General features: G+C 47.6%; 2 protein-coding genes across 2 annotated transcripts in view; one reads left to right on the top strand and one right to left on the bottom strand.

The window, feature by feature from the left end:
• Positions 1 to 590: 590 nt before the first annotated feature.
• Positions 591 to 4,482, top strand: LOC138614534 (mitochondrial fission factor-like; the record flags this gene model as incomplete). Its single annotated transcript, XM_069688038.1, has 5 exons — positions 591 to 694; positions 1,257 to 1,445; positions 2,130 to 2,213; positions 3,510 to 3,579; positions 3,954 to 4,482. Coding segments are annotated over 5 exons (579 nt in total), but the record flags the coding sequence as incomplete, so codon positions are not given.
• A 330-nt stretch (positions 4,483 to 4,812) lies between these two features.
• amot (angiomotin) overlaps positions 4,813 to 24,903 on the bottom strand; it is a 41,448-nt gene continuing 21,357 nt past the window's right edge. The window contains 11 exon segments of the mRNA XM_069688037.1: positions 4,813 to 6,324; positions 12,647 to 12,901; positions 12,982 to 13,217; positions 13,481 to 13,609; positions 13,872 to 14,068; positions 14,249 to 14,398; positions 21,303 to 21,448; positions 22,020 to 22,143; positions 23,590 to 23,872; positions 23,981 to 24,085; positions 24,278 to 24,559. Coding sequence (XP_069544138.1) covers positions 6,191 to 6,324; positions 12,647 to 12,901; positions 12,982 to 13,217; positions 13,481 to 13,609; positions 13,872 to 14,068; positions 14,249 to 14,398; positions 21,303 to 21,448; positions 22,020 to 22,143; positions 23,590 to 23,872; positions 23,981 to 24,085; positions 24,278 to 24,559 — 2,041 coding nt within the window. The 3' untranslated portion in view covers positions 4,813 to 6,190.

The following is a 24,903-nucleotide window of genomic DNA, read 5'->3' as shown; positions in this document are numbered from 1 at the left end:
TTGTCACCATGTTCCGTGTTGTCACCACGTTGTCACCGTGTTGTCACCGTGTTCCGTGTTGTCACCGTGTTGTTACCGTGTTGTCACCGTGTTGTCACCGTGTTGTCACCGTGTTGTCATCGTGTTCTGTTGTCACCGTGTTGTCACTGCGTTGTCACCGTGTTGTTACTGTGTTGTCACCGTGTTGTCACCGTGTTGTTACCGTGTTGTTATCGTGTTCCGTGTTGTCACCGTGTTGTCACCGTGTTGTCACCGTGTTGTCACTGTGTTGTTAGAGGCCCCTGTATGTTGTTCACAATAATAATAATATGAATGAAAATGATAACAATAATGACAATAACAATAATGACAATAATGGTAATGCTAATAATAATGATGATAATAATGACCATATTAATAATAATGAGAATAATAACAATAATGATGATAATATTAATTATACTTACAATGATAATAATAATAATGATAATAATAATAATAATAATAATGATAATAATAATGATATTGATGATGTTGATGATGATGATGTCAGACCCTTCTGTCCTCTCTCAGCCCTGCAGGTGTACTAACGTCCTCTTCCTGCTCCACAGAGTTCTATGAGGAGGTCTTACAGTGACCAGAGCTTCGGCAGGACTCCGCCTGGTACCCCGACCCACAAACAAGCCCTGGTTCCGTCCAGACACCCGTCCAGCTTGTAAGTACTGCAGCATGTAGCAGTAATACGTTATGGAACCAGTAGAACACAGAACCTCCTCACATACAGAGAACCTTGAGTTCCTCCAGGCGGGTCGCAGTAACATGGGCTCTGAGGCAGACGGGTCGGTACGTCTGCAGGGCGGGTTCAGTACCTCGGGGTCCTGTAGTGAACCTGCAGAGGTCCAATCTGGGCCGCTGACAGGAAGGAGCTGCTCATGGTTAATCCGACAGGACTCCCAGACGACCTCTGATCACCTTAATCTGGTTTAAAGTGAAGGATTCTCAACCTTCATGCCGGTTTATGATCTTACAACTCATTTCATAGAATAAAATGTTGTTCTGCTGAATAAGCTGAAATCTGAGAAAACCGGAACACGATTTTGGTTTAATTTCAGTCTGAAAAATACAACAGCAGCTGGTTTAGTTTCTATTTCCTGTTCTGATCACGTGTCCACATCAATACCTGCAGGAGTCATTTATTACCTTCTCCTCCTCTCCCTGTCAATCATATCCAACCCTCTCCTCCTCCTCCTCCTCCTCCTCCTCCTCCCTGCCTTCAGTCGAGGTTCGGGCCCTCCCCTCCACCAGTGTGCCGCCCCTCCTCCTCCTCTTCCTGTCCTGACCTCTGACCCTGAGGCCCAGCGCCCCCCCCTGGGCCTCCTGTCTCCTCAGTTCCTCCTGCAGACAGCCAGGCAGCTGGGCCTACAGGCCTCACAGCGCCTCCTGCAGACAGTCAGCCACAAGTACAGGTGGGACTCCTGCTGCACGGCTTCCTGTCTGTCTGCTCCAAAACATTCAGACATGAGAAAGTATCAGCATCTGATTTGTCTGCATGTCGACGTCTGTGGACGTCTCTGAAACACTGACATCACAGCTGCATGCAGTTATTTGGACCAGCTTCACCCGTCCTGCAGCTCTGTCCTCTGTCCTCCGACCACCTTCAGCTCTGTCCTCTGACCACCTTCAGCTCTGTCCTCTGTCCTCTGACCACCTTCAGCTCTGTCCTCTGACCACCTTCAGCTCTGTCCTCTGTCCTCTGACCACCTTCAGCTCTGACCTCTGACCACCTTCAGCTCTGTCCTCTGTCCTCTGACCACCTTCAGCTCTGACCTCTGACCACCTTCAGCTCTGTCCTCTGTCCTCTGACCACCTTCAGCTCTGACCTCTGACCCTCTGCAGCTCTTTCTCACCGTGTTGGAGATGTTTGCTGCTGATTGGTTTTGAAGGCTGTAACTGTGGTGAACTAACCAGCAGGTGTTTGTTTGGGATGAATCATGTGACCTAACATCTTTAATCACTGCTGGTGGCTTCTTTGATTTCCTGCTGCCATCGAACGCCTCATCATCTAACCGTCACTAGCTGTTCTCCTCTGTCGTGTTGTTGGAGGCCGACAGGTAGACGGTCTTTTATCTTTCTGTCTCTTTGGACCAAAGATTTAACAACCAAGAGAAGCCGTCCGCAATGAGAGGCCCGACCCAGGTCCCTGCTGCAGCACTCGTGGAGTCCAGTCGGACCAGGTGACTGACAGGACCGCTGGTAATATATCAGAACTATTCTGTTCCTCTGACTTCTGCTGAGGTAGAAAAGCAGCTTCATCAGTTACTGATGTGGCCGATGAGGAACAGGAGACTCCAGTAAATGTAGTGGTTGTCTGCAGACCAGAACCACAACCAGAAACACAGTTTTCATGTCACATGAAGCAGACAACAAGAGCTGATCTGGGTCAGACGTGTGACCCTGGTTGGAGTCTTGGAGAGTCTGGGAGGAGTCTGAGATGAGTCTGGGAGGAGCCTGGGAGGAGTCTGGGAGGAGCCTGGGAGGAGTCTTGGGGGAGTCTTGGGGGAGTCTGGGAGGAGTCTTAGGGGAGCCTGGGAAGAGTCTTAGGGGAGTCTGGGAGGAGTCTTAGGGGAGCCTGGGAGGAGTCTTGAAGGAGTCTGGGAGGAGTCTTAGGGGAGTCTGAGATGAGTCTGGGAGGAGCCTGGGAGGAGTCTGGGAGGAGTCTTGGGGGAGTCTGGGAGGAGTCTGAGATGAGTCTGGGAGGAGTCTTGGGGGAGCCTGGGAGGAGTCTTGGGGGAGTCTTGGGGGAGTCTGGGAGGAGTCAGATGAGTCTGGGAGGAGCGTGGGAGGAGTCTTGAAGGAGTCTGGGAGGAGTCTTAGGGGAGCCTGGGAGGAGTCTGGGAGGAGTCTGGGAGGAGTCTTGGGGGGAGTCTGGGAGGAGTCTGGGAGGAGCTTGGGAGGAGTCTGGGAGGAGCCTGGGAGGAGTCTTGAAGGAGTCTGGGAGGAGTCTTAGGGGAGCCTGGGAGGAGTCTGGGAGGAGTCTTGGGGGAGTCTGGGATGAGTCTGGGAGGAGCCTGGGAGGAGTCTTGGAGGTGTCTGGGAGGAGTCTTGGGGGAGTCTTGGGGGAGCCTCCAGGACAGGTTGTGAGATAGACTCATGATAGAAACCTGCTGCAGTAACAGGACACGTGTGTGTTGGGAGTCAGAGACTGAGTCACTGATTACACCATCAACTCTGCATTATATCACAGAGAGCTGGAGGAGGTTGATAGGTGGAGCCTCTGCTCCGGTGAGGTTGGTAGGCGGAGCCTCTCCTCTGGTGAGGGCAGCTGATCAATGACTTCAACCTGATCTAATAACGTTTGAGGAGAATTAATCAATCACAGATTCTACTGCATTTTACAAAATGTCCCAACGTCTCTCTGTTGTCCTGCCTGTCTCTCTGTCCTCTTGTCTGTCTCTCTGTCCTTCTGTCTCTCTGTCATCCTGTCTTTCTCTGTCCTCCTGCCTGTGTCTCTGTCCTCCTGCCTGTCTCAGGGTGGTGGACAGCTGGAGTCCAGAGGATGAAGGAGGAGCTGCAGTGGAGTTCATCATCCTCAGGAGACAGGTGAGCAGTGGAAGACGTCTACCTGTCTCCACTTCCCTCTGCCGCGCTGCCTTCACTGTCCCTATCCGTCTCTATCTGTCTATCCGTCTCTATCTGTCTATCCGTCTAGAGCCGTCTCTGTCTATCCGTCTCTATCTGTCTATCCGTCTCTATCTGTCTATCCGTCTCTATCCGTCTATCAGTCTCTATCTGTCTATCCATCTAGATCAGTCTCTGTCTATCCGTCTCTATCCGTCTATCCCGTCTCTATCCGTCTATCAGTCTCTATCTGTCTATCCATCTAGATCAGTCTCTGTCTATCCGTCTCTATCCGTCTCTCTCCGTCTATCCGTCTCTATCTGTCTGTCTCCAACCTTCTCCATCTGTCTCTGCAGGTGATGAAGATGAGTCGTCGTCTGGCTGCGTTGGAGAAGCAGAGCTGTGATCAGAGGAACACTGAAGCTCTCCTGTTCTCTCTGCTGTTCTCCACCTGTCTGCTGAATATGTGGCTGTGGATCCGCCGATGAACACACACACACACACACACACACACACACACACACACACACACACACACACACACACACACACACACACACACACACACACACACACACACACACACACACACACACACACACACACACACACACACACACACAGACAGACAGACACACACACACACCCACAGACAGACAGACACACACACAGACAGACAGACAGACAGACACACACAGACAGACACACCCACAGACACACACACACACACACACACACACACACACACACACACACACACACACACACACACACACACACACACACACATACATGGACAGTGTGTATCTGTTGTGTGACAGTGTTGTTTATTTATTATTGTGCCATCACTGCTGTCGGTTTCTCTAATAAACTCTTCTTCTGTCAGTTCGGTCTTTGTTCAGCTTGTGAACTGCAGCAGGAGGAGCACTGACCTCACCTGCTCCATCAGGTGTGTGATGACCTCACTAATGAGGGTGGAGACAGCAGAAACAACCTGAAAGTCTCAGCATTAATTTATTAAAGAAGAATTAAATTAATACGACAGGAACTCCTTCATGAGACATGTGGTTATGAACAGACAGACTACAGGACTTCATACAGGACAGAATAAAGAGGAATGTTAGCAGTGATTGTACAGCAATAAGAACAGGAAGCAGCATGTTTCTGTTTCTGTGTCAGGTCACGTGATCAGGAAACAGCTGGTACATTCAGACGACACGAGTCTGGTAAACATGTAATGATGTCATGGAGGAGGCACTTCTGACAGGAGACACGGCAGAGGGTGTGTGTGTGTGTGTGTGTGTGTGTGTGTGTGTGTGTGTGTGTGTGTGTGTGTGTGTGTGTGTGTGTGTGTGTGTGTGTGTGTGTGTGTGTGTGTGTGTGTTGTACTGGGATACTTTGGTGCAGGACCGAGGCAGGTGAGCTCTCAGGTGGGATGAGAGACAATGAACACCTGCAGCCAATCAGGTCCCACCTGAGACATCCCACCACGGTCCGTTGTCATCTAGAGTTCAGCCCGGTGATCATTGATCAGGTGTCAGTGATCGTTGATCAGGTGTCTGTGATCGTTGATCAGGTGTCAGTGATCGTTGATCAGGTGTCTGTGATCGTTGATCAGGTGTCAGTGATCGTTGATCAGGTGTCTGTGTCTTCCCAGCTGATCCTGATCATTGATCCTCTGACTGATATCAGTGTGTCGACCGTTCTTCACTTCTTTGGTCCGACATTTTTGGTTTTTGATTGACATCTTGAATTGAACCATGTGAGCCTCACAGGAAGTGTAACATGAAGCAGGAAGTGTAATATGGTCACTGAAGGTCAGTGCGCCCTCCTCCACCTGCAGGGTGACCCTGCTCCTCCTGAAGGAGGCGCTGCTCCTCTACGTTCCCTCTCACATGTCCAGTCTGATACCTTTGGTTGAGAGCTCCCTCTTTAACCCAGTAGAACCCAGTAGAGTCAGAACCACCTCAACATGATGACAGACTTCCTCATCCAACCTCAGATCAGTCACATCCAGTCTGAAAACACGTCACGGTTTGTTTTGATCAATGAAGCAGTCGGATGGATGGTTGCTATGGTAACACAAGTGCCTAAAAAAGGTAAATATTCACAATAAGTGTCCTGTACATGTGTCATCACGACAGGAAGCGAAATGATGGATGAAGGATCCGACCAGGGTCCGGTGTTCTCCTGTTGGATCTGTCCAGGTGTTCAGATTACAGTTCACTTCTCTTCTGATTGTCCAAGTGCCACGAACATAAATACAACAACTATTGTCACACTTCTTATACAGAAAGAAGAAGTACGCTTTAAAATAAGTAGTGCAATAAATGCAACAAAAGGTAGACAGTACATTTGGTCCAACGAAGATGACCGCCGTCAGCCTCCATCGTCCTCCACCAGCTTCCATCTTCCTCCACCAGCCTCCATCTTCCTCCACCAGCCTCCATCTTCCTCCACCAGCCTCCGTCAGCCATCTGAGTGTCCTCAGAGTGGAATGAAGTCAGTGTGTAAGGTGTTAGAATGTAAACATGGAGCAGCTGTCCGTCTCTTCTACTCTGACAGAGCTGATGGTGTGTTGGAGGTCCGGGGGTCAGATGAGGATCTCCACCATGTCGGTGTCCACCTCCTGTTGGGTGGGCGGGGCTGGGGGAGGAGCCTGATGCTGTGGGTGTGACTGGACGGGAAGCCTCCGCTCCAGAGTGCTGCTGAGGAAACCAGGAACATCTACGGAAAAAGAGAACATCCGACTGATGAAGTACCGTGGAGATGATACTCCGTTCACTACTGCAGCTCATCAGTCAGCACAGCATCATATCTGACCAGCATTAAGATTACCCATCATGCATTGTTTCCAACAGTCTCCTCATCTTTCAGGACTCTGAATCAGGCAGGAAGGAAGTCTGGAGGGAGTTTTAGTTCTGTTTACGTTTATATTCAGATAATATGAACAATACAGCTGCAGTATTTATAGTGAGAAGCATCTGTAGATGGTGGTTGTTAGCATTGTTAGCTGGTTGTTATCTTCAGTTTGGCTGTTTTTATTTTTTTATTGCTTTTCTATTATTCTATTATTATCTTATTGCTTCCTGTATGCTGCTGTAGCGAAAAAATGTCCCCTCGGGGATTAATAAAGTAAATACCTAACCTAACCTAACCCTAACCTAACCTAACCCTAACACTAACCTAAACTAACCTAACTTAACCTAAACTAACCTAACCTAACCCTAAACTAACCTAACGTAACCTAACCCAACTTAACCTAACCTAACTTAACCTAAACTAACCTAACCTAACTTAACCTAACCTAACCTAACCTAACCTAACCTAACCTTAAGGAAAAATACATTGATTATTAGCTTTGTGGCAGGTTGGTAGCTTTGGAAGCTATCTGTTAACTTGAGTTTAGCTAGTTTTTAGCAAAATTAGCTGTTTGTTGTCAGACTGTCAACACCGAGTTGTACCATAACAACATGACACCGTGACACCATAAAACCATGTTGTCATGCTGTCATGTTGTCGTGGTCTCAAACTTTTCAAAAACAACGTGGGACTCTGTAGTTTTCTCTGGACTCCTTCCTAACCGGACCAGTGATGATATGTTCAGCCGTACGTCTTCACTTCACCGCTGGTTGTCGAGGTGATGTCCCGCTAACAATGTGGGCTTCATTAACAACTGGAATACTTTCTGGGGGAAACCTGGTCTGATCCGGAGAGACGGCATCCATCCTACTTTGGATGGTGCAGCTCTTCTTTCTAGAAACATGGTCATGTCTCTTAACAGCCCTAAAACCTGACATCCAGGGTTGAGGCCAGGACGCAGAGCTGCAGTCTTACAGCTCCTCTGCAGCTTCTTTAGAGCTGTCACTCACCAAAAACCTTCAACATCCTGTAGAGGTTGTGTCTGTACCCAGACCACCGATATTTAAACAACTCAAGGAAAGATCTGTCAATACAAATGTAATAAAAATGGATCCTACCAAATTAATGGATCAAAGAAATCTTACAATTAAAAGTGAACTATTAAATATGAGATCTCTCTGGTCTAAATCTCTGTTAGTAAATGACTTGATAACTGATCATCAGATTGATTTACTCTGTCTCACAGAGACCTGGCTGCAACAGGAAGAATATGTTAGGATTAATGAAGCAACTCCTCCCAGTCATATTCATTATCATATTCCTAGAGATTCAGGAGGAGGAGGAGGAGGAGGAGGAGGGGTGGCAGCAATCTTCCACTCAAGTTGATCAATTAATCCAAAGCCTAAACTTAGTTCTAAATCATTTGAGAGTCTGACTCTTAGTCTCTCACCCAAACTGGAAAGCAGAGAAACAGATTGTATTGTTGTTGTTTATCTCCCACCTGGTCCTTATTCAGAGTTTCTAACTGAATTCTGACTTTTGATCAGATTTAGTGCTGAGTTCAGATAAAGTGATGATAGTGGGAGACTTTAACATTCATGTTGACGTGGACAACGACAGCCTCAGTTCTACTTTCAGCTCATTATTAGATTCTATAGGCTTTTATCAGGATGTAAATAAACCCCGTCACCGTGGTAACCACACCCTCCATCTGGTTCTGTCGTATGGGATGGAAACTGAAAATGTAATAGTATTTCCTCCAAACCCTGTTTTGTCGGACCACTTCTTATTAACATCTGAAGTTACAATAATGGACGACACAGCATGTGGGAATAAATCCCACTACAGTAGATGTCTGTCAGATGATGTCGTGGCCAAGTTTAAGGAAGCAGTTACATGTTTATCCTCTTCGATGCCGTGTGTTAAAGCAGTGGAAGACATCTACGTTGATCTTAGTCCCACACAAGTGGATCATCTGGTAGAAAACACTGCAGTATCTCTGCTACAACTCTAGATGATGTCGCCCCTCTGAAGAAGAGAGTCATGAACCAGAGGAAGTTGTCTCCATGGTACAACTCAGAACTACGCTCTGCTAGGCAGCGACTAGAAAGATGGAAAGGAAATGGAGTTCCACTAATTTAGAAGAATTTCACCTGTCTGGAAGGAGAGTCTAATATTATATAAGAAAGCTCTTGGTAAGGCCAGAACTTTATATTATTCATCATTAATAGAGGACAACAAGAACAACCCCAGGTTTCTTTTCATCACTGTAGCAGGCTGACAAAGAGTCACAGTTCTGTTGAGTCCTCTATTCCTTCAGCTCTCAGCAGTAATGACTTCATTAACTTCTTTACTAATAAAATTCTTACTATCAGGGAGAGAATCGGGCCGACCCTTCCTGACACCATCACTGATGTGTTGCTAAGCAACAGCAGCCCTGAAAGCAACTGTAGGACCAGATGTAAACTTGGAACATTTCTCTCCTGTTGATCTCTCTGAGTTAACTAGAATTATTTCTTCATCTGGATCCTCTAGCTGTCTGTTAGATCTCATCCCAACTAAACTTTTTAAGGAAGTTTTCCCTTTAATTAATACTTCCATATTAGATCAGATCAACCTATCTATCTATTGTAACCGGCTATGTACCGCAGGCTTTTAAAGTGGCTGTAATTAAACCTTTATTTAAAAAGCCGACTCTTGATCAGCTGTTTTAGGAAACTACAGACCAATTTCCAACCTGACGTTTATTTCTAAAATCCTTGAAAAAGTTGTTGCAAATCAACTTTGTGATCATTTATAAAGGAATGATCTGTTTGAAGATTTTCAGTCTTTAGAGTTCATCATAGCACAGAAACAGCTCTGGTGAAAGTTACTAACGACCTTTTATTAGCCTCAGATAATGGACTCGTCTCTGTACTTGTTCTTCTGGACCTCAGTGCTGCTTTTGATACGATTGATCATACGATCTTATTACAGAGATTAGAAGACGTTACGAGGATTAAAGGAACCGCATTAGACTGGTTCAAATCCTACTTATCAGATAGATTCCAGTTTGTCCATGTCAACAATGAGTCTTCCAGACAAACAAGAGTTAGTTATGGAGTTCCACAAGGCTCAGTGTTAGGCCCAATACTTTTTACTTTGTACATGCTTCCATTAGGAGATGTCATCAGGAAGCACTGCATAACTTCCATTGTTATGCAGATGACACTCAGCTATATCTTTCTATAAAACCAGATGAAACTAATCAGTTAGTAAAACTTGAAGCCTGTCTAAAAGACAAAGGCCTGGATGACCAAAAACATCCTGCTTCTAAATTCAGACAAAACAGAAGTTCTTGTACTTGGTCCTAAACACCTCAGAAACTCTTTCTCTAATCACTTAGTTACTCCAGATGATGTTGTCTTGGCCTCCAGCAAGGAGGGACCTTGGAGTCATCTTTGATGAGGATTTGTCCTTTAGACACCATATAAAGCAAATCTCCAGAACTGCCTTCTTTCATCTACGTAATATTAATAAAATCAGGAAAATCCTTCCTCAGCGTGACGCAGAAAAACTCATTCATGCATTTGTTACTTCTAGACTAGATTATTGTAATTCCTTGCTGTTAGGATGTCCAAATTACTCATTAAAAACCTGCAGCTGATCCAAAATGCTGCAGCAAGAGTACTGACGGGATTTAGCAAGAGAGATCATATTTCTCCTGTTTTAGCTTCTCTTCACTGGCTTCCTGTTTTTCCCCCTTAAAGAGGAGTTTTTCCCTCCTAGCTAATGTGGGAATTGTTGAATTGTTGGTTTCTCTATAATATTGTAAAGTTCTTCTATCAGGACTTTATTGTGTTAACTGCCATGAAATAACCTGTGTTGTTATTTGGCGCTATATAAATAAAATTGAATTGAATTGTGTCATGTTATCGTGGTGTCATGATGTCATGGTCTCGTTGTGATGGTGTCATGGTCTAATGTTGTTATGATGTCATGTCATGTCGTCATGGTGTCATGTCACGGTGTCATGTTGTCATGTTGTCATGATGTCATGGTCTCGTTGTGGTGTCATGGTCTCGTTGTTATGATGTCATGTTGTCATGTTGTCATGTTGTCATGTTGTCATTTCGTCATAGTGTCATGTCATGTCGTCATGGTGTCATGTCACGGTGTCATGTTGTCATGGTGTCATTGTCTAATGGTGTCATGTCGTCATGGTCTCATGTCATGGTGTCATGGTCTCATGTTGTCATGGTGTCATGTCGTCATGGTCTCATGTCATGGTGTCATGGTCTCATGTTGTCATGGTCTCATGTTGTCATGTTGTCATGGTCTCATGTTGTCATGGTGTCATGTCATGGTGTCATATCATGGTGTCATGTTAAGTTGTCATGGTGTCATTTTCTAATGGCGTTATGGTGTCGTGTTACCATGTTGTCGTGGTGTTATGGTGTCATGTTGTCGTGGTGTTATGGTGTCATGGTGTCGTGGTGTCATGGTGTCATGGTGTCATGTTGTCGTGTTGTCATGTCGTGGTGTCGTGATGTCATTGTGTCATCCTGTCATGTCATGGTGTCATTGTGTCAAGTTGCCATGGTGTCATGTTGTCGTGGTGACATGGTATCATGTCGTGGTGTCATTGTGTCATGGTGTCATTTCATGGTGTCATGGTCTCATGTTGTCATGATCTCATGTTGTCGTGTTATCATTGTGTCATCCTGTCATGTCGTCATGGTGTCATTGTATCATGTCACGGTGTCATGGTGTCATGTTGTCGTGGTGTGGTGTTGTCTTTTGTCATGATGTCATGGTGTCATGGTCTCATGTTGTGATGGTGTCATGGTCTCATGTCATGGTGTCATGTCACGGTGTGTCATGTCATGGTGTCATTGTGTCACGGTGTGTCATGGTGTCATGTTGTGATGGTGTCATGGTCTCATGGTGTCATGTTGTCACGGTGTGTCATGTCATGGTGTCATTGTGTCATGATGTCGTGTCATGGTGTCATTTTCTAATGGTGTCATGGTGTCGTGTTGCCATGTTGTCATATTGTCGTGGTGTTATGGTATCATGTTGTCGTGGTGTTATGGTGTCATGTTGCCATGTTGTCATGTTGTCGTGGTGTTATGGTGTCATGTTGCCATGTTGTTATGTCGTGGTGTCATGGTGTCGTGTTGTTATGTTGTGGTTTCATGTTGTCATGGTGTCATTGTGTCAAGTTGCCATGGTGTCATGTTGTGGTGTTGTCGTGGTGTCATGTTGTCATATCATGACACAACTTAATACCATGACATGACAACATGACATGACACCATGACAACACGACATGACATGACATGACACCATGACACAATAACACCATGAAATGACACCATGACATGACACCATGACATGACATGATACCATGACAACATGACATGACACCATGACAACATGACATGACACCATGACAACACGACATGACAACATGACATGACAACTTGACATGACATGACACCATGACACAATAACACCATGAAATGACACCATGACACAATAACACCATGACAATATGACAACTTGATAACATGACACCACAACATGAGATGACACAATGACATGACACCATGACAATATGATAACGTGACACCACAACAACATGACACCATGACAACACAACACCATCACATGACATCGCGACCCTATCACAAAATGACACCATGAGACCATGACACCATCACAACATGAGACCATGACATCATGACAAGATGACACCATGACACCATGACGTGGCAACATGACAACATGACACCATCACAACATGACACCATGACAAGATGACACCATGACAACACGACAATATGACACCATGACACCAACACATCATGACACCATGACAACGTGACACCATGACACCATTGACAATGACACCATGACAGGATGACACCACAATATGACACCACCGTCACGACATGACATCACGACACCACGACAACATGACACCATGACGTGACAACATGACACCATGACACCATTGACAATGACACATGACATCATGACAGGATGACACCACGACACCACCACATGACACCATGACACCACATGACAACATGATACCACGACAACATGACAACACAACACCATCACAACATGACAACACAACACCATCACAACATGACACCATGACACCACGACAACGTGACATGTCTGCAGAGAGACTGACCTGCGATGCGGTCGGGGATGTAGACCGGACTGGGGTTGGACAGGCGGGCCGGCAGCGTCATGCTCTGCAGGGCGGGGGTGCTGGGCTTGCTGCTGTCCTGACTCTGACTCCTGTCCGTCTGCGTGCAGCTGTCCCTGCTGCCCGTCTTCGAGTGGCCTGCGGTCATCGGGGTTGAAGGAAGAACCGGGGAGGGGGACGAGGAGATTGACTCCGCCCTGAGGGACTCGGTGCGGAACTCCGGACCCAGCAGAACCCCTGGAGGAACAGGAGAAGAACCGGTGTTTTCATGGTGATCCTCCACTCTAAAGGAATCTGAACGGGAGGCTGCTTCTCACCCAGACTTCCCTTCCAGCTGGTGTCCTTGCGTTCCTCTGTGATTGGAGAACTGCTGAGTCCCAGGCTGTGAGACAGCAGGCCCGACCCAGAACCCGTGTTGGAGATGGACATCAGGGACTTGGAGGGCCTCATGGCAGACGGTGCGTCCGATTTGACTGGCTCCTTCCTGGAGCGCTGGTGGAGCACCTTGATCATGGCGTCCTTCTCAATAATCTGGGCGTGGAGGTTCTTGATCCTGGATCGGAGAGGAGTCAGTGGGTCAGGAATACAGGAGTCCTTCACACCCGGTCCAGACTCAGGACCACACAGTGTTAGTTCTGCTGTTGTTCGCAGGAAACATGACGTCAGACATCATCTCAGAGGAAGAACTACAGACAGATCCTCTGCTGTCCCAGAACTGATAAAACCCACCAGACCTCTCCAGTCTCCGTCCACTTGTTTGTAGCACAAACACACCACAGCTGATTTGATTGGTGTGAAAACAACCCTCTCTGTTACCTGCTCTCCATGTCCAGACAGCGCCGGTTGGCCATCAGAATCTCCTCCTCCTCCTTCTGGATCCGAGCCTCCACCGATGTGTCGTAGCTGCTGCTGGAGGAGTGGCTGCTCATGGCTACAGATGTGTCCCTGCAAACAGCACGTCGTTCACAAGTCGTTCATCCACAGACCTCCATCTATTGATCACTGTAGAGTCTGAAAGGCTCACACACACTGTTTATTACTGCTGATTGAAACCCTGCTGAAACCAAACTGAAGAAACTAGCAGCATCCTCTGATCACCACAAGGTGAACATCTGTTTGTCATTTCCCCACAGTGTGAATCTCCCCGCTGCCCTCTCTGTGAGGGATCCTAAGCTTTAATCTGCTGAATCATCAGTCTGAGTCGTACCTCTGCGTGGCGACGGACGCGGCAGCATCCAGAGCAAACTGCCTCATCACACTCTCCTCCAGGTACTTCTGCTCCCACTTGGTCATGTCGGCCTCCAGGGCCAGGATGCGCTCCTCCTTCTCCCTCAGGTGTTCCATCAGGGCCGTGGCGTTGTACTCTGAGGGCGCCGCCCCGCTGCTCTGAGAGCCGCCCTGACGCTGCGAGGGACGCAGGTCACGGTAACCATAAAGGACTATTCAACGTATAACACAGATTCAGGAAGTAACTGGTGCATTACGACAGGAGACGAGGAGTGTATGACTCCTGATGTTCCCCATCTACTCCTGTAATAAATCAGTGTAACGTGTGTTTTTGATGAGTCAGCACAGGTGTGTTACCTGATGCATGCGCAGAGACTCCAGCTCTCTCTCCAGCCGCGTACGGAGACGATGCTCCAGCTGCTCTCTCTTCTCACAGGCGGCCTGCAGCTGACCCAGAGCCTGCTGCATCCGTTCCACCTTCTCCACGTACACCTGCTTCTTCTTCAGCTACACACACACACACACACACACACACACACACACACACACACACACACACACACACACACACACACACACACACACACACACACACACACAGACAATAAGATGCATGTATGATCAGCTGGAGCATCTTAAACTGTCAGACATGGTTCTGACTGACGTTCCTTCTTCTTCTTCTTCTGTTGTTGTTTGTGTTACTTCAGTTTCAGCTGTTTAAACTTTGTTTACTGCTGCTGTTGTTTGTTCACCACACATCACTACAGGAACACCTCCCTGCAGATCGGATCGGAGGAAGAGGAGGAGACAGGAGAAGGAGAAAGAACAGATCGCACGAAGAGGAGGAGAAGAAGGAGAAAGAAAGTCCTGCAGCTCTTTTGTTCTGACTGACAGGCAGGCGTTGTGTGTTGGAGGCTCCGGCCCAGTTCCTGTCCTGTTACCCACCCCTCCCTCCTCCACCACGATGCAACCATCAGCACATGAAATAAAAATAATGATGTTATGTTATGTTTGTCCTGAGCTTCAGATCCACTCTGCACATGTTCCCTCCTTAGCCACCAGGGGGCATCACACAGAGAGAAACTGATGGCTCAGCAGATCTGTGAGGTGTCAAATATCAGAGCAATAGGAGACTGAGAGCAGTGAGATGTTCCTCTGGAGAACAACACGGTAACCAGGAGACACCAGTTCCTCGCCAAGAACCCGGCCACAACAAACTGAACCCTGACTTGCTTCTACAAACCCACCGGGCCTCAGGACTTCGACATCTGACAACGACAAAGGAAGGTTTTACACAGCAGTGTGTGTGTGTTCTATTTTTATTCATTACTGTAAATCACTGTTTACTAAGATCACACACATGATCAATATACAGGACCAGAACCAGTGAGAGGACCAGAAACAGTGAGAGGACCAGAACCAGTAAGTGGACCAAAACCAGTGAAAGGACCAGAACCAGTAAGTGAACCAAAACCAGTGAAAGGACCAGAACCAGTGAGAGAACCAGAACCAGTGAGAGGACTGGAATCAGTGAAAGGACCAGAACCAGTGAATGGACCAGAACCAGTGAGTGGACCATCTCAACGCGGGCCACACTGTCACAAATTAAATAACAACTATAAATCAATGAAAGGCAGCATCACATGGATAAATGTTGTAAATTCAATTCAATTCAATTCAATTCAATTCAATTCAATTCAATTCAATTCAATTCTATTCTATTTATATAGCGCCAAATCACAACACAGGTTATTTCATGGCACTTAACACATTAAAGTCCTTACAGTAGAACTTTACAATATTATACAGAGAAACCCAACAATTCAACAATTCCCACATAAATGAGTCCCCCAGGGGGCGCTGTGATGCAGGGATACTTGTCGTGTCATGAACTCTGACAGTTGGATCGGTGCAACGGTCTGATTGGCTGCTGAAAGAAGTGACACGTACCAGTATGAACCAGTATGGACCAGTATGAACCAGTATGGACCAGTATGGAGTTGTTTCCCGAACTCTCTGAAGGAGAGAGTGAACCCTCTCCTGAAGAAACCCCCCTCAACCCGTCTGAAGTAAACAACTACAGACCGTCTCTCTTCTTCCCTTTCTTTCTAAAACTCTGGAGCGAGCTATCTTTAACCAACTCTCCTCCTATCTCCACCATAACAACCTTCTTGACCACCAATCTGGTTTCAACAGACCACTCAACAGAGACTGTCCTCCTTCTGTCTCTGAGCAGCTTCACACTGCTAGAGCAGCCTCTCTGTCCTCTGTCCTGATCCTTCTAGACCAGGGGTGGGCAAACTACGGCCCGCGGGCCACATCCGGCCCGTTGGTCTTTTTAATCCGGCCCGCCGAAGATTGGTACAGAATTGCCCAAATCAAATCATATCATAACTATGACTGCATTCATTTGACCTTGTCCTGTAATACCTGGCGGTCCACCAGGTGGCGCACTAGGCCGGCTGCTCTCTGTTGTCACTCTGCTGCTGCTCTGAACACATCTGCAACAATGAACGGGCCAAAGAAAAGAAAAGTCGACAGCGAGCGCCGAGTGTTTAATAAGGAACGGACAACTAAATACTTGTTCCCTGAAGTCCGGTCGAAGGCTGTGTGTCTTATTGGCCAAGAAACCGTTACGGTTTTAAAGGAATACAACATCAGCTGTCACTTTTCCACCAAGCATGCTCATTGCGCTAACAACCAGTCAACGCGGGAACGGACCGCTCGGAGGTCAGCAGGTAGTTTACAGGATCAAGTCTTTCTCTGAAGGGGAGTTTCTCAAAGAGTGCTGGTAGAGACAGTAGGTGTCTGGTGTCCTGAGAGAAGAACAAATTAGAAAACATGAGCTCATCACGCAGGACGGTGACAAAGAGTTAGCTAGCAAGCTAAACAAAACAGCGGAGTCATTTACATGATATTTCTTGGCACTGGACGAAAGTAATGACATAAAGGACACCGCTCAGATTTTAATGTTTATCAGAGGGATTAATGACAAGTTTGAGATAACAGGAGTTTTTGGCCGTGGAATCCCTGAAGGGGACACCGTGGGGAGAGGACTCGTATGACGGCGTGTCGGGGGTCATCGAGAGGCTCCAGCTACCTCGGAGTAGCTCGCCAACGTTACCACGGACGGATCGACAAATCTGACTGGAAAAAACATCGGGTTGCTCAAAAGAATCCAGGAGAGGGTGAAAGAGGACAACCCTGAGCAGGAGGTCATTTTCTTACACTGTGTAAATCCGTCCTGCAGCTCGACCACGTAGTGAAGCCGGTTGTAGAAGTGGTGAACTTTATTGGAGCGAGGAGACTTCACCATCAGGTCATTAAGTTTCTTGAAGAAACTGACTCTGATCACCAGGACTTGCTTCACCACTCCAACGTCCGCTGGTTAAGTTTGGGGAAAGTACGTCAACGAGTGTTGGAGCTCAAACAGGAGATTATCTCATTTATGGAGCTACTTGAGAAAGCTGACGATGTTCCTGAGCTGAGTGACACAGATTGTCTTTGTGATGTCTTTTGTTGAGGACGTACTGACACACATGAATGAGCTGAACGTGAAGCTACGAGGGAAAGACCAGTTTGTCCATGAAATGTACACAAACGTCAGCGCCTTCAAAACCAAGCTAGCTTTATTCTCAAAGCAAATGTCAAACAAGTCATTTGCTCATTTCCCCACACTGGCTACGCTGAAAGACGTCCTCGACATGAAGACATACAGGAAATCACTGGATAACCTGCACGGAGGATTCTGCCATCAGTTCTCTGATTTTGGAAAAATCGACAAGTCACTTCAGCTGGTGTCCTGTCCCTTCAGTTGGTGTCGTGTTCCTTCAGCTGGTGTCATGTCCCTTCAGCTGGTGTCCTGTCCCTCCAGCTGGTGTCATGTCCCTTCAGCTGGTGTCGTGTCCCTTCAGCTGGTGTCGTGTCCCTCCAGCTGGTCTCATGTCCCTTCACACAAGACCCTGAAACAGCACCACGGGAGTTTCAGTGTGAACTGATTGATCTCCAATGTGACATCGTCTTCAAGGAGAAGTTCAACTCTCTTAAACTGGATGAGTTTTCTGCTTCATTAAAGCAGCCAAATGTCCAAACATCCAGAAGATGTCCCAGAAGATGCTGGTGTTGTTTGTCTCTACTGTGTGTGAACAGACTTTTAGTGTGATGAACACCAACAAAGCACCTCACAGATCCCAGTTGAGTGATGAACACCTCAGATCTGTTCTGAGAACACAACCAAACTAACACCAGACTTCGATGCTCTGACAAAGAAGGTGATCAACAACACTGTTCCCACTAAAAGTGAATGTACGTATTAACACTGTAACGCCTTTTTTATGTTTATGTTTGATATGTATGCATCTGGTGCTGGCCCGGCCCGTCTGTCAAATTTTAAAAGTCAATGTGGCCCCTGAGCCAAAAAGTTTGCCCGCCCCTGTTCTCGACCTTCTGCTGCATTTGACACAGTGAACCACCAGATCCTTCTTTCCTCCTTCAGGACCTCGGTGTCTCAGGCTCTGCTCTCTCCCTGTTCTCATCCTACCTCAACGACCTCACCTACCGGATAACTTGGAGAGGATCTGTGTCTGAACCTTGTCCTCTCACTACTGGTGTCCCTCAAGGCTCCGTCCCGGGTCCCCTCCTCTTCTCTCTACACCGACTCTCTCGGCTCTGTCCTTCACTCGCATGTCTTTTCCTACCACAGCTTTGCTGATGACACCCAACTGATCCTCTCTTTTCCAGATCTGAAACACAGGTAGCAGCATGAATCTCTGCCTGTCTGACTGACATGTCTCAGTGGATGTCCTCACACCACCTGGAAATCAACCTCCACAAGACAGACCTGCTCTTCCTTCCAGGGAAAGACTGTCCCACCCTCGACCTGACTACTACCTTCAACAACTCTGTTATCCCGACCCTGACTGATAAGAACCTCGGAGACACTCCACAGTTAACTCTCTCTTACTGCCAACATCACTGCAACAACACGTTCCTGTAGATACATGCTGCACAACATCAGGAGAATACGTCCTCTTCTCACTCAGAAGGAGGTGCAGGTTCTGGTCCAGGCTCTGGTCCAGGTTCTGGTCCAGGTTCTGGTCATCTCACGTCTAGATTACTGTAACTCCCTCCTGGCAGGTCTACCTGTTCGTACCATCTGACCTCTGCAGCTCATCCAGAATGCAGCAGCTTGACTGGTCTTTAACCTAATAGATTCACTCACACTACTCCGCTCCTCCTCCTCCTCCTCCTCCTCTCCCTTCACTGGTTACCAGTAGCCGCCCGCATCCGTTTCCAAACATTGGTACTTGCGTACCGTGCTGTGAACAGATCGGGTCCAGTCTACATCCAGGACATGGTCCAACCTTACATCCCAGCCCGTTCACTCCGCTCTGCATCCACCAATCAGCTTGTTGCTCCTCACTGAGCTAAACACTACAAAATCACGACTGTTTGCTGTCCTGGCTCCTAAATGGTGGAATGAGCTCCCCAACGACATCAGGACAGCAGAAACTCTGAACATCTTCCACCACAAACTAAAAACACATCTCTTCAGACTTTACCTTGAATAGTAGAACTTTAGTAGCTTAACATGGCACTTACTTTTAGCACTTTGTAGTTTGGCTTTCTTGAAGAAATTGTATTTTCTTGATTCTTGTTGTTCTGGTTTTGTACCCTCATGGTTGAAATGAACTTATTGTAAGTCACTTTGGATAAAAGAGTCACATAGATGAAATGTAATAATAATAATGTAATATGAACCAGTATGAACCAGTATGGACTAGTATGGACCAGTAAGAACTTGTATGGACCAGTATGGACCAGTATGGAGCATTATGAACCAGTATGGACTAGTATGGACCAGTATGGACCAGTAAGAACCAGTATGAACCAGTATGGACTAGTATGGACCAGTAAGAACCAGTATGAACCAGTATGGACCAATAAGAAACAGTATGAACCTGTATGGACTAGTATGGACCAGTAAGAACCAGTATGAACCAGTATGGACCAGTAAGAACCAGTATGAACCAGTAAGAAACAGTATGGACTAGTATGGACCAGTAAGAACTTGTATGGACCAGTATGGACCAGTATGGAGCATTATGAACCAGTATGGACTAGTATGGACCAGTATGGACCAGTAAGAACCAGTATGAACCAGTATGGACTAGTATGGACCAGTAAGAACCAGTATGAACCAGTATGGACCAGTAAGAACCAGTATGAACCAGTATGGACCAATAAGAAACAGTATGAACCTGTATGGACTAGTATGGACCAGTAAGAACCAGTATGAACCAGGGTGGACCAGTAAGAACCAGTATGAACCAGTATAGACTAGTATGGACCAGTAAGAACCAGTATGAACCAGTGTGGACCAGTAAGAACCAGTAAGAACCAGTATGAACCAGTATGGACCAGTAAGAACCAGTATAGACTAGTATGGACCAGTAAGAACCAGTATGGACCAGTATGGACTAGTAAGAACCAGTATGGACCAGTAAGAACCAGTATGAACCATTATGAACCAGTAAGAAACAGTATGGACTAGTATGGACCAGTAAGAACCAGCATAGACTAGTATGGACCAGTAAGAAACGGTATGGACCAGTATGGACCAGTAAGAACCAGTATGGACCAGTAAGAACAAGTATGAAATAGTATGGACCAGTAAGAACCAGTATGGACCAGTATGGACCAGTATGAACCAGTATGGACCAGTATGGACCAGTATGAAACAGTGGAGGACGTATTCTTTATGGAAGACGGGTTTTGTGTCTTGGGAGAGCTGAAATTCTTCCAGCGCTCAGGAGACACCAGGAGAAATTCTGCAGCCTTTTGCTGAGCCAGCAGTAAAATCCTTCCAGCACCACGTCGAGCATGTTGATGTGAAAGTAAGTTTGTCTTCCTCCTCCTTCTAATCCAAAACCACATGTTCCTTAACCAGTGGGATCAACATATCTAACATCCAGGTGCAGCAGATCTCGGTGTGGTGGTGGGGGGCATGGTTTGGCTCAGCTGCAGGTGGGACTGATTGGGGGAGTGGTTCAGGGAACGGTGCCTGGAAGAGGCTTAATTAGCCGCAGCTGAATCAAATCCCAGATTGTCCATCGCTTCCTGCATAAAACCAAGTAGCAGGACACCAGACGGGGACTCCTGGAGAGACTGAGCAGCAGGCTGGCTGCAGATGGATGTGTGATCGGTTGCTCGGCGGACCAGTAAGAACCAGTATGGACCAGTAAGAACCAGTATGCACTAGTATGGGCTAGTAAGAACCAGTATGAACCAGTAAGAACCAGTATGAACCAGTGTGGACCATTAAGAACCAGTATGAACCAGTATGAACCAGTGTGGACCAGTAAGAACCAGTAAGAACCAGTGTGGACCAGTAAGAACCAGTGGGTGTTACCTCCTCCTCCAGCTTGACCACCTTGGCCTGGGCGTTGTTCAGAGCCTGGTCCCTGATCTCGATGTGCCTCCTCTGGTCATCGGTGGTGGAGCGCAGGGCACTCAGCTCCATCTCCAGCTTCTCCTTCTCACGCAGCGTCTCCTTATCTGGACACACAACAGCTTTATTATTCACATGTTATACTTACTTCATTAATGAAGCATCTTAACTGTGTGTTCTCCATCATCACTGCCACCCTGATGTGTCGTTGTGTGTCTGTAGTTGTGTTTGTGTAGTTGTGTCAGTAACACTGATTATTAATAACAGCTTCCTGAACATTAAAAACAACAACTCACTTATTTCATCCAAGAGATCCAAAAACCTTTAAATAAACCACAAACTTTTAGTTTCATATCAGTCAAATGTGGATGGTGACAACTGTGTGTGTGTGTGTGTGTGTGTGTGTGTGTGTGTGTGTGTGTGTGTGTGTGTGTGTGTGTGAGTGTACTGTGTGTGAGTGTGTGTGTGTGTGTACTGACTGTGTGTGTGTGTGTGTGTGTGTGTGTGTGTACACTGACTGTGTGTGTGTGTGTGTGTGTACTGACTGTGTGTGTGTGGTGTGTATACACTGACTGTGTGTGTGTGTGTGTGTGTGTGTGTGTGTGTGTGTGTGTGTGTGTGTGTGTGTGTGTGTGTGTGTGTGTGTGTGTGTGTGTGTGTGTGTGTGTGTGTACTGACTTTGTGTGTGCAGCTGTGAGATGGTCTTGCGGTTGTCTTCTGATCCGTCACACTCTTTAGCAGCGAGCTGTTTGTTTGCCGTCTCCATGCGTTCTTTAAAACAACAACACAACAGAGACACACATTAAACATGAAGATATGTGTGTGTGTGTGTGTGTGTGTGTGTGTGTGTGTGTGTGTGTGTGTGTGTGTGTGTGTGTGTGTGTGTGTGTGTGTGTGTGTGTGTGTGTGTGTGTGTGTGTGTGTGTGTGTGTGCTCCAGTTGAAAGCACTGGGTCTAAACTTTCACCCAGATTCAGTTTCTACAGGACACACAAAGCCTGGATGTTCTGGTTCAGTTCTTCATCCTCAGAGAACATCTGGATGCACATTCACGATGATAATCTGACCAGAGACATCATCACGCTGGAAGTATCGTAAAGGTTTTATCTTATCTGCTCGATGGAAATGCTTTTCTTTCTACCAGTAAAACCTTTAGGTTATTTCCATAACCTCAGTTCTCTGAGCAGCATGATGTCTCTGTGAAAATGAAAAAACTTGTATCTCCAGTTATATTAGTTTAATGTGTGCAGATCCAGGAGGGGGCATTTGTCCCCCCCCCCTTTTTATTGGTACCTTGAATAAAAACCATGAAGCATTCTACTACCTCCTTTCACACATGACTAACTCTCTCTGTGCTCAGAGGTCAGGAGGTCAGTATCAGTGTGTAGATTTCAGTGAGCAGACCTTTATTTAAACAGAGTGGAGATGTTAGTGTGGCAGTATGAACTCCAACATCTGAACTGTGTCCTCTCCTCCTGGTCAGAGAACATCTGGAACATCTGGAAACAGTCCTCCTTCCTCCTCACAGCTGACTGGGCTGCAGCAGGTCTGAGTCTGAGCATGGTGCTGTTCCTCCTCTGGACTCCTCTTCATCGATAATAGAGTGGAGAACGTATTCTTTATGGAAGACGGGTTTTGTGTCTTGGGAGAGCTGAAATTCTTCCAGCGCTCAGGAGACACCAGGAGAAATTCTGCAGCCTTTTGCTGAGCCAGCAGTAAAATCCTTCCAGCACCACGTCGAGCATGTTGATGTGAAAGTAAGTTTGTCTTCCTCCTCCTTCTAATCCAAAACCACATGTTCCTCAACCAGTGGGATCAACATATCTAACATCCAGGTGCAGCAGATCTCGGTGTGGTGGTGGGGGGCATGGTTTGGCTCAGCTGCAGGTGGGACTGATTGGGGGAGTGGTTCAGGGAACGGTGCCTGGAAGAGGCTTAATTAGCCGCAGCTGAATCAAATCCCAGATTGTCCATCGCTTCCTGCATAAAACCAAGTAGCAGGACACCAGACGGGGACTCCTGGAGAGACTGAGCAGCAGGCTGGCTGCAGATGGATGTGTGATTGGTTGCTCGGTGGAAGAGCACACGGACATTTATGTGGAGTATTGGTGTTGGAATAAACACGTTGAACGGTACAGTGGCTGAGTGTTGTTCATTCAAGCTGGAAAACCCACGGTGATGGCAAGATGTCTGTCACACTGGCGCCCAATGTGGGGCCCAACATGGAAACAGACGGACAACAGACGGACATGGCGGTCATCGCCCTGGGGCAGATGGCGACTATGCAGCAGGACCACGCCGAGGCCAACAGGGGGTTCCTGGTGGCACTTCAGGTCCAGGCAGAGGCAAGCTGAGGCACTGGAGCAGCTCGCAGCGCGGTCGGCTGCAGCTCCGCCGCCGTGGGCCTCTTCAACATTGGTGGGGGTGCACCTACATAAGATGACAGCAGCAGACGATGCACAGTCTTTCCTTGACATGTTGGAGGCGTGCGGCTGGCCAGCGGTGGAGTGGGCGGTCCGGCTCTTGCCGCTCCTGACGGGGGAGGCAAAAATGGCAGCCAGAAACAGCTAAGTTGATGTGAGGAAAGCCATCCTGGACCGGCTGGGCCTTTCGCCAGAGGAGCATCAACGGAGGTCCTGCGAGGCCAGGTCGGAGCCCGAGGACCGGCCCTTCACCCATGCCCAGCGGCTGAGGGATGCCGCGGCCAGGTAGTTGCAGCCGGGGAGCTCGGCGGAGCAGGCCTTGCTGGAGAATGGAACAGTTTGTGGGGGAGCTGCCAGTCAAAACATCAGCGTGGGTACACTGTCCCGTGTCACTGGCGACCGCCATCATTTTGGCGGAGGACCACCTCGCTGTCCACTCAGGTGTCCGGTCAGGAAGACAGCGGGCGCCCGCTGGCTCCAGTCCGGCCGACTCCAGCCCCTCGGAGAAGGTCACAACGGCAGCTCCTGGCTCGGCCACTGCCAGCTCTCTCCCTCATGTCTTGTCTCCACAGGTGCCTGCAGCTGCTGGCACCCTTCCCAATCTACAGGGGGCTCCTCAGACATCAGGGCAGGAATGTTGGAGGTGCGGGCGGCCCGGGCACTGCCAGAAGGAGTGTCCACTCTGGGACGTAGGCCGGGTTGCCGGCCTTCCAACACCCTCCCCCGCTCCAGGGGTGAAATACCGCGTTCCGGTAAGGATCCAGGGGGGTACACATCAGGCAATGGTGGATTCTGGCTGTACACAGTCTATGATTCACCAGAGCCTGGTTCGGCTTGGGGCATTGGTGGAGGCATTGTGGGTGAAGATTAGGTGTGTGCATGGAGATGTTCACAACTATCTCGGTGTCAGTGGAAATGAAATACATCGGGAAAAAACAGAGTAAAGGTTGCGGTTAGCTCCCGCCTTACACACCCCTTAATCTTGGGGACAGATTGGCCCAGGTTTCATAAGTTAATGGGGCAGTGTGAGGGGGTGCGCTCACGGCAGACAGGATCATGTGATATGTGTGCTGTGCTCAGCGGTGACACGAGGTTGTCCGACACTGCAGACGGGGAGGAGGAACCAGCGGAGTCTCCCGA

This window comes from Brachyistius frenatus, unplaced genomic scaffold, assembly GCF_029030835.1.
Source record: "Brachyistius frenatus isolate BFR_SWC_R1_liver_20210118 unplaced genomic scaffold, ASM2903083v1 Contig_518, whole genome shotgun sequence".
NCBI lineage: Eukaryota > Metazoa > Chordata > Actinopteri > Embiotocidae > Brachyistius > Brachyistius frenatus.
The sequence above is the reverse complement of the archived record's forward strand: the minus strand, read 5'-3'. Positions and strand labels throughout refer to the sequence as shown.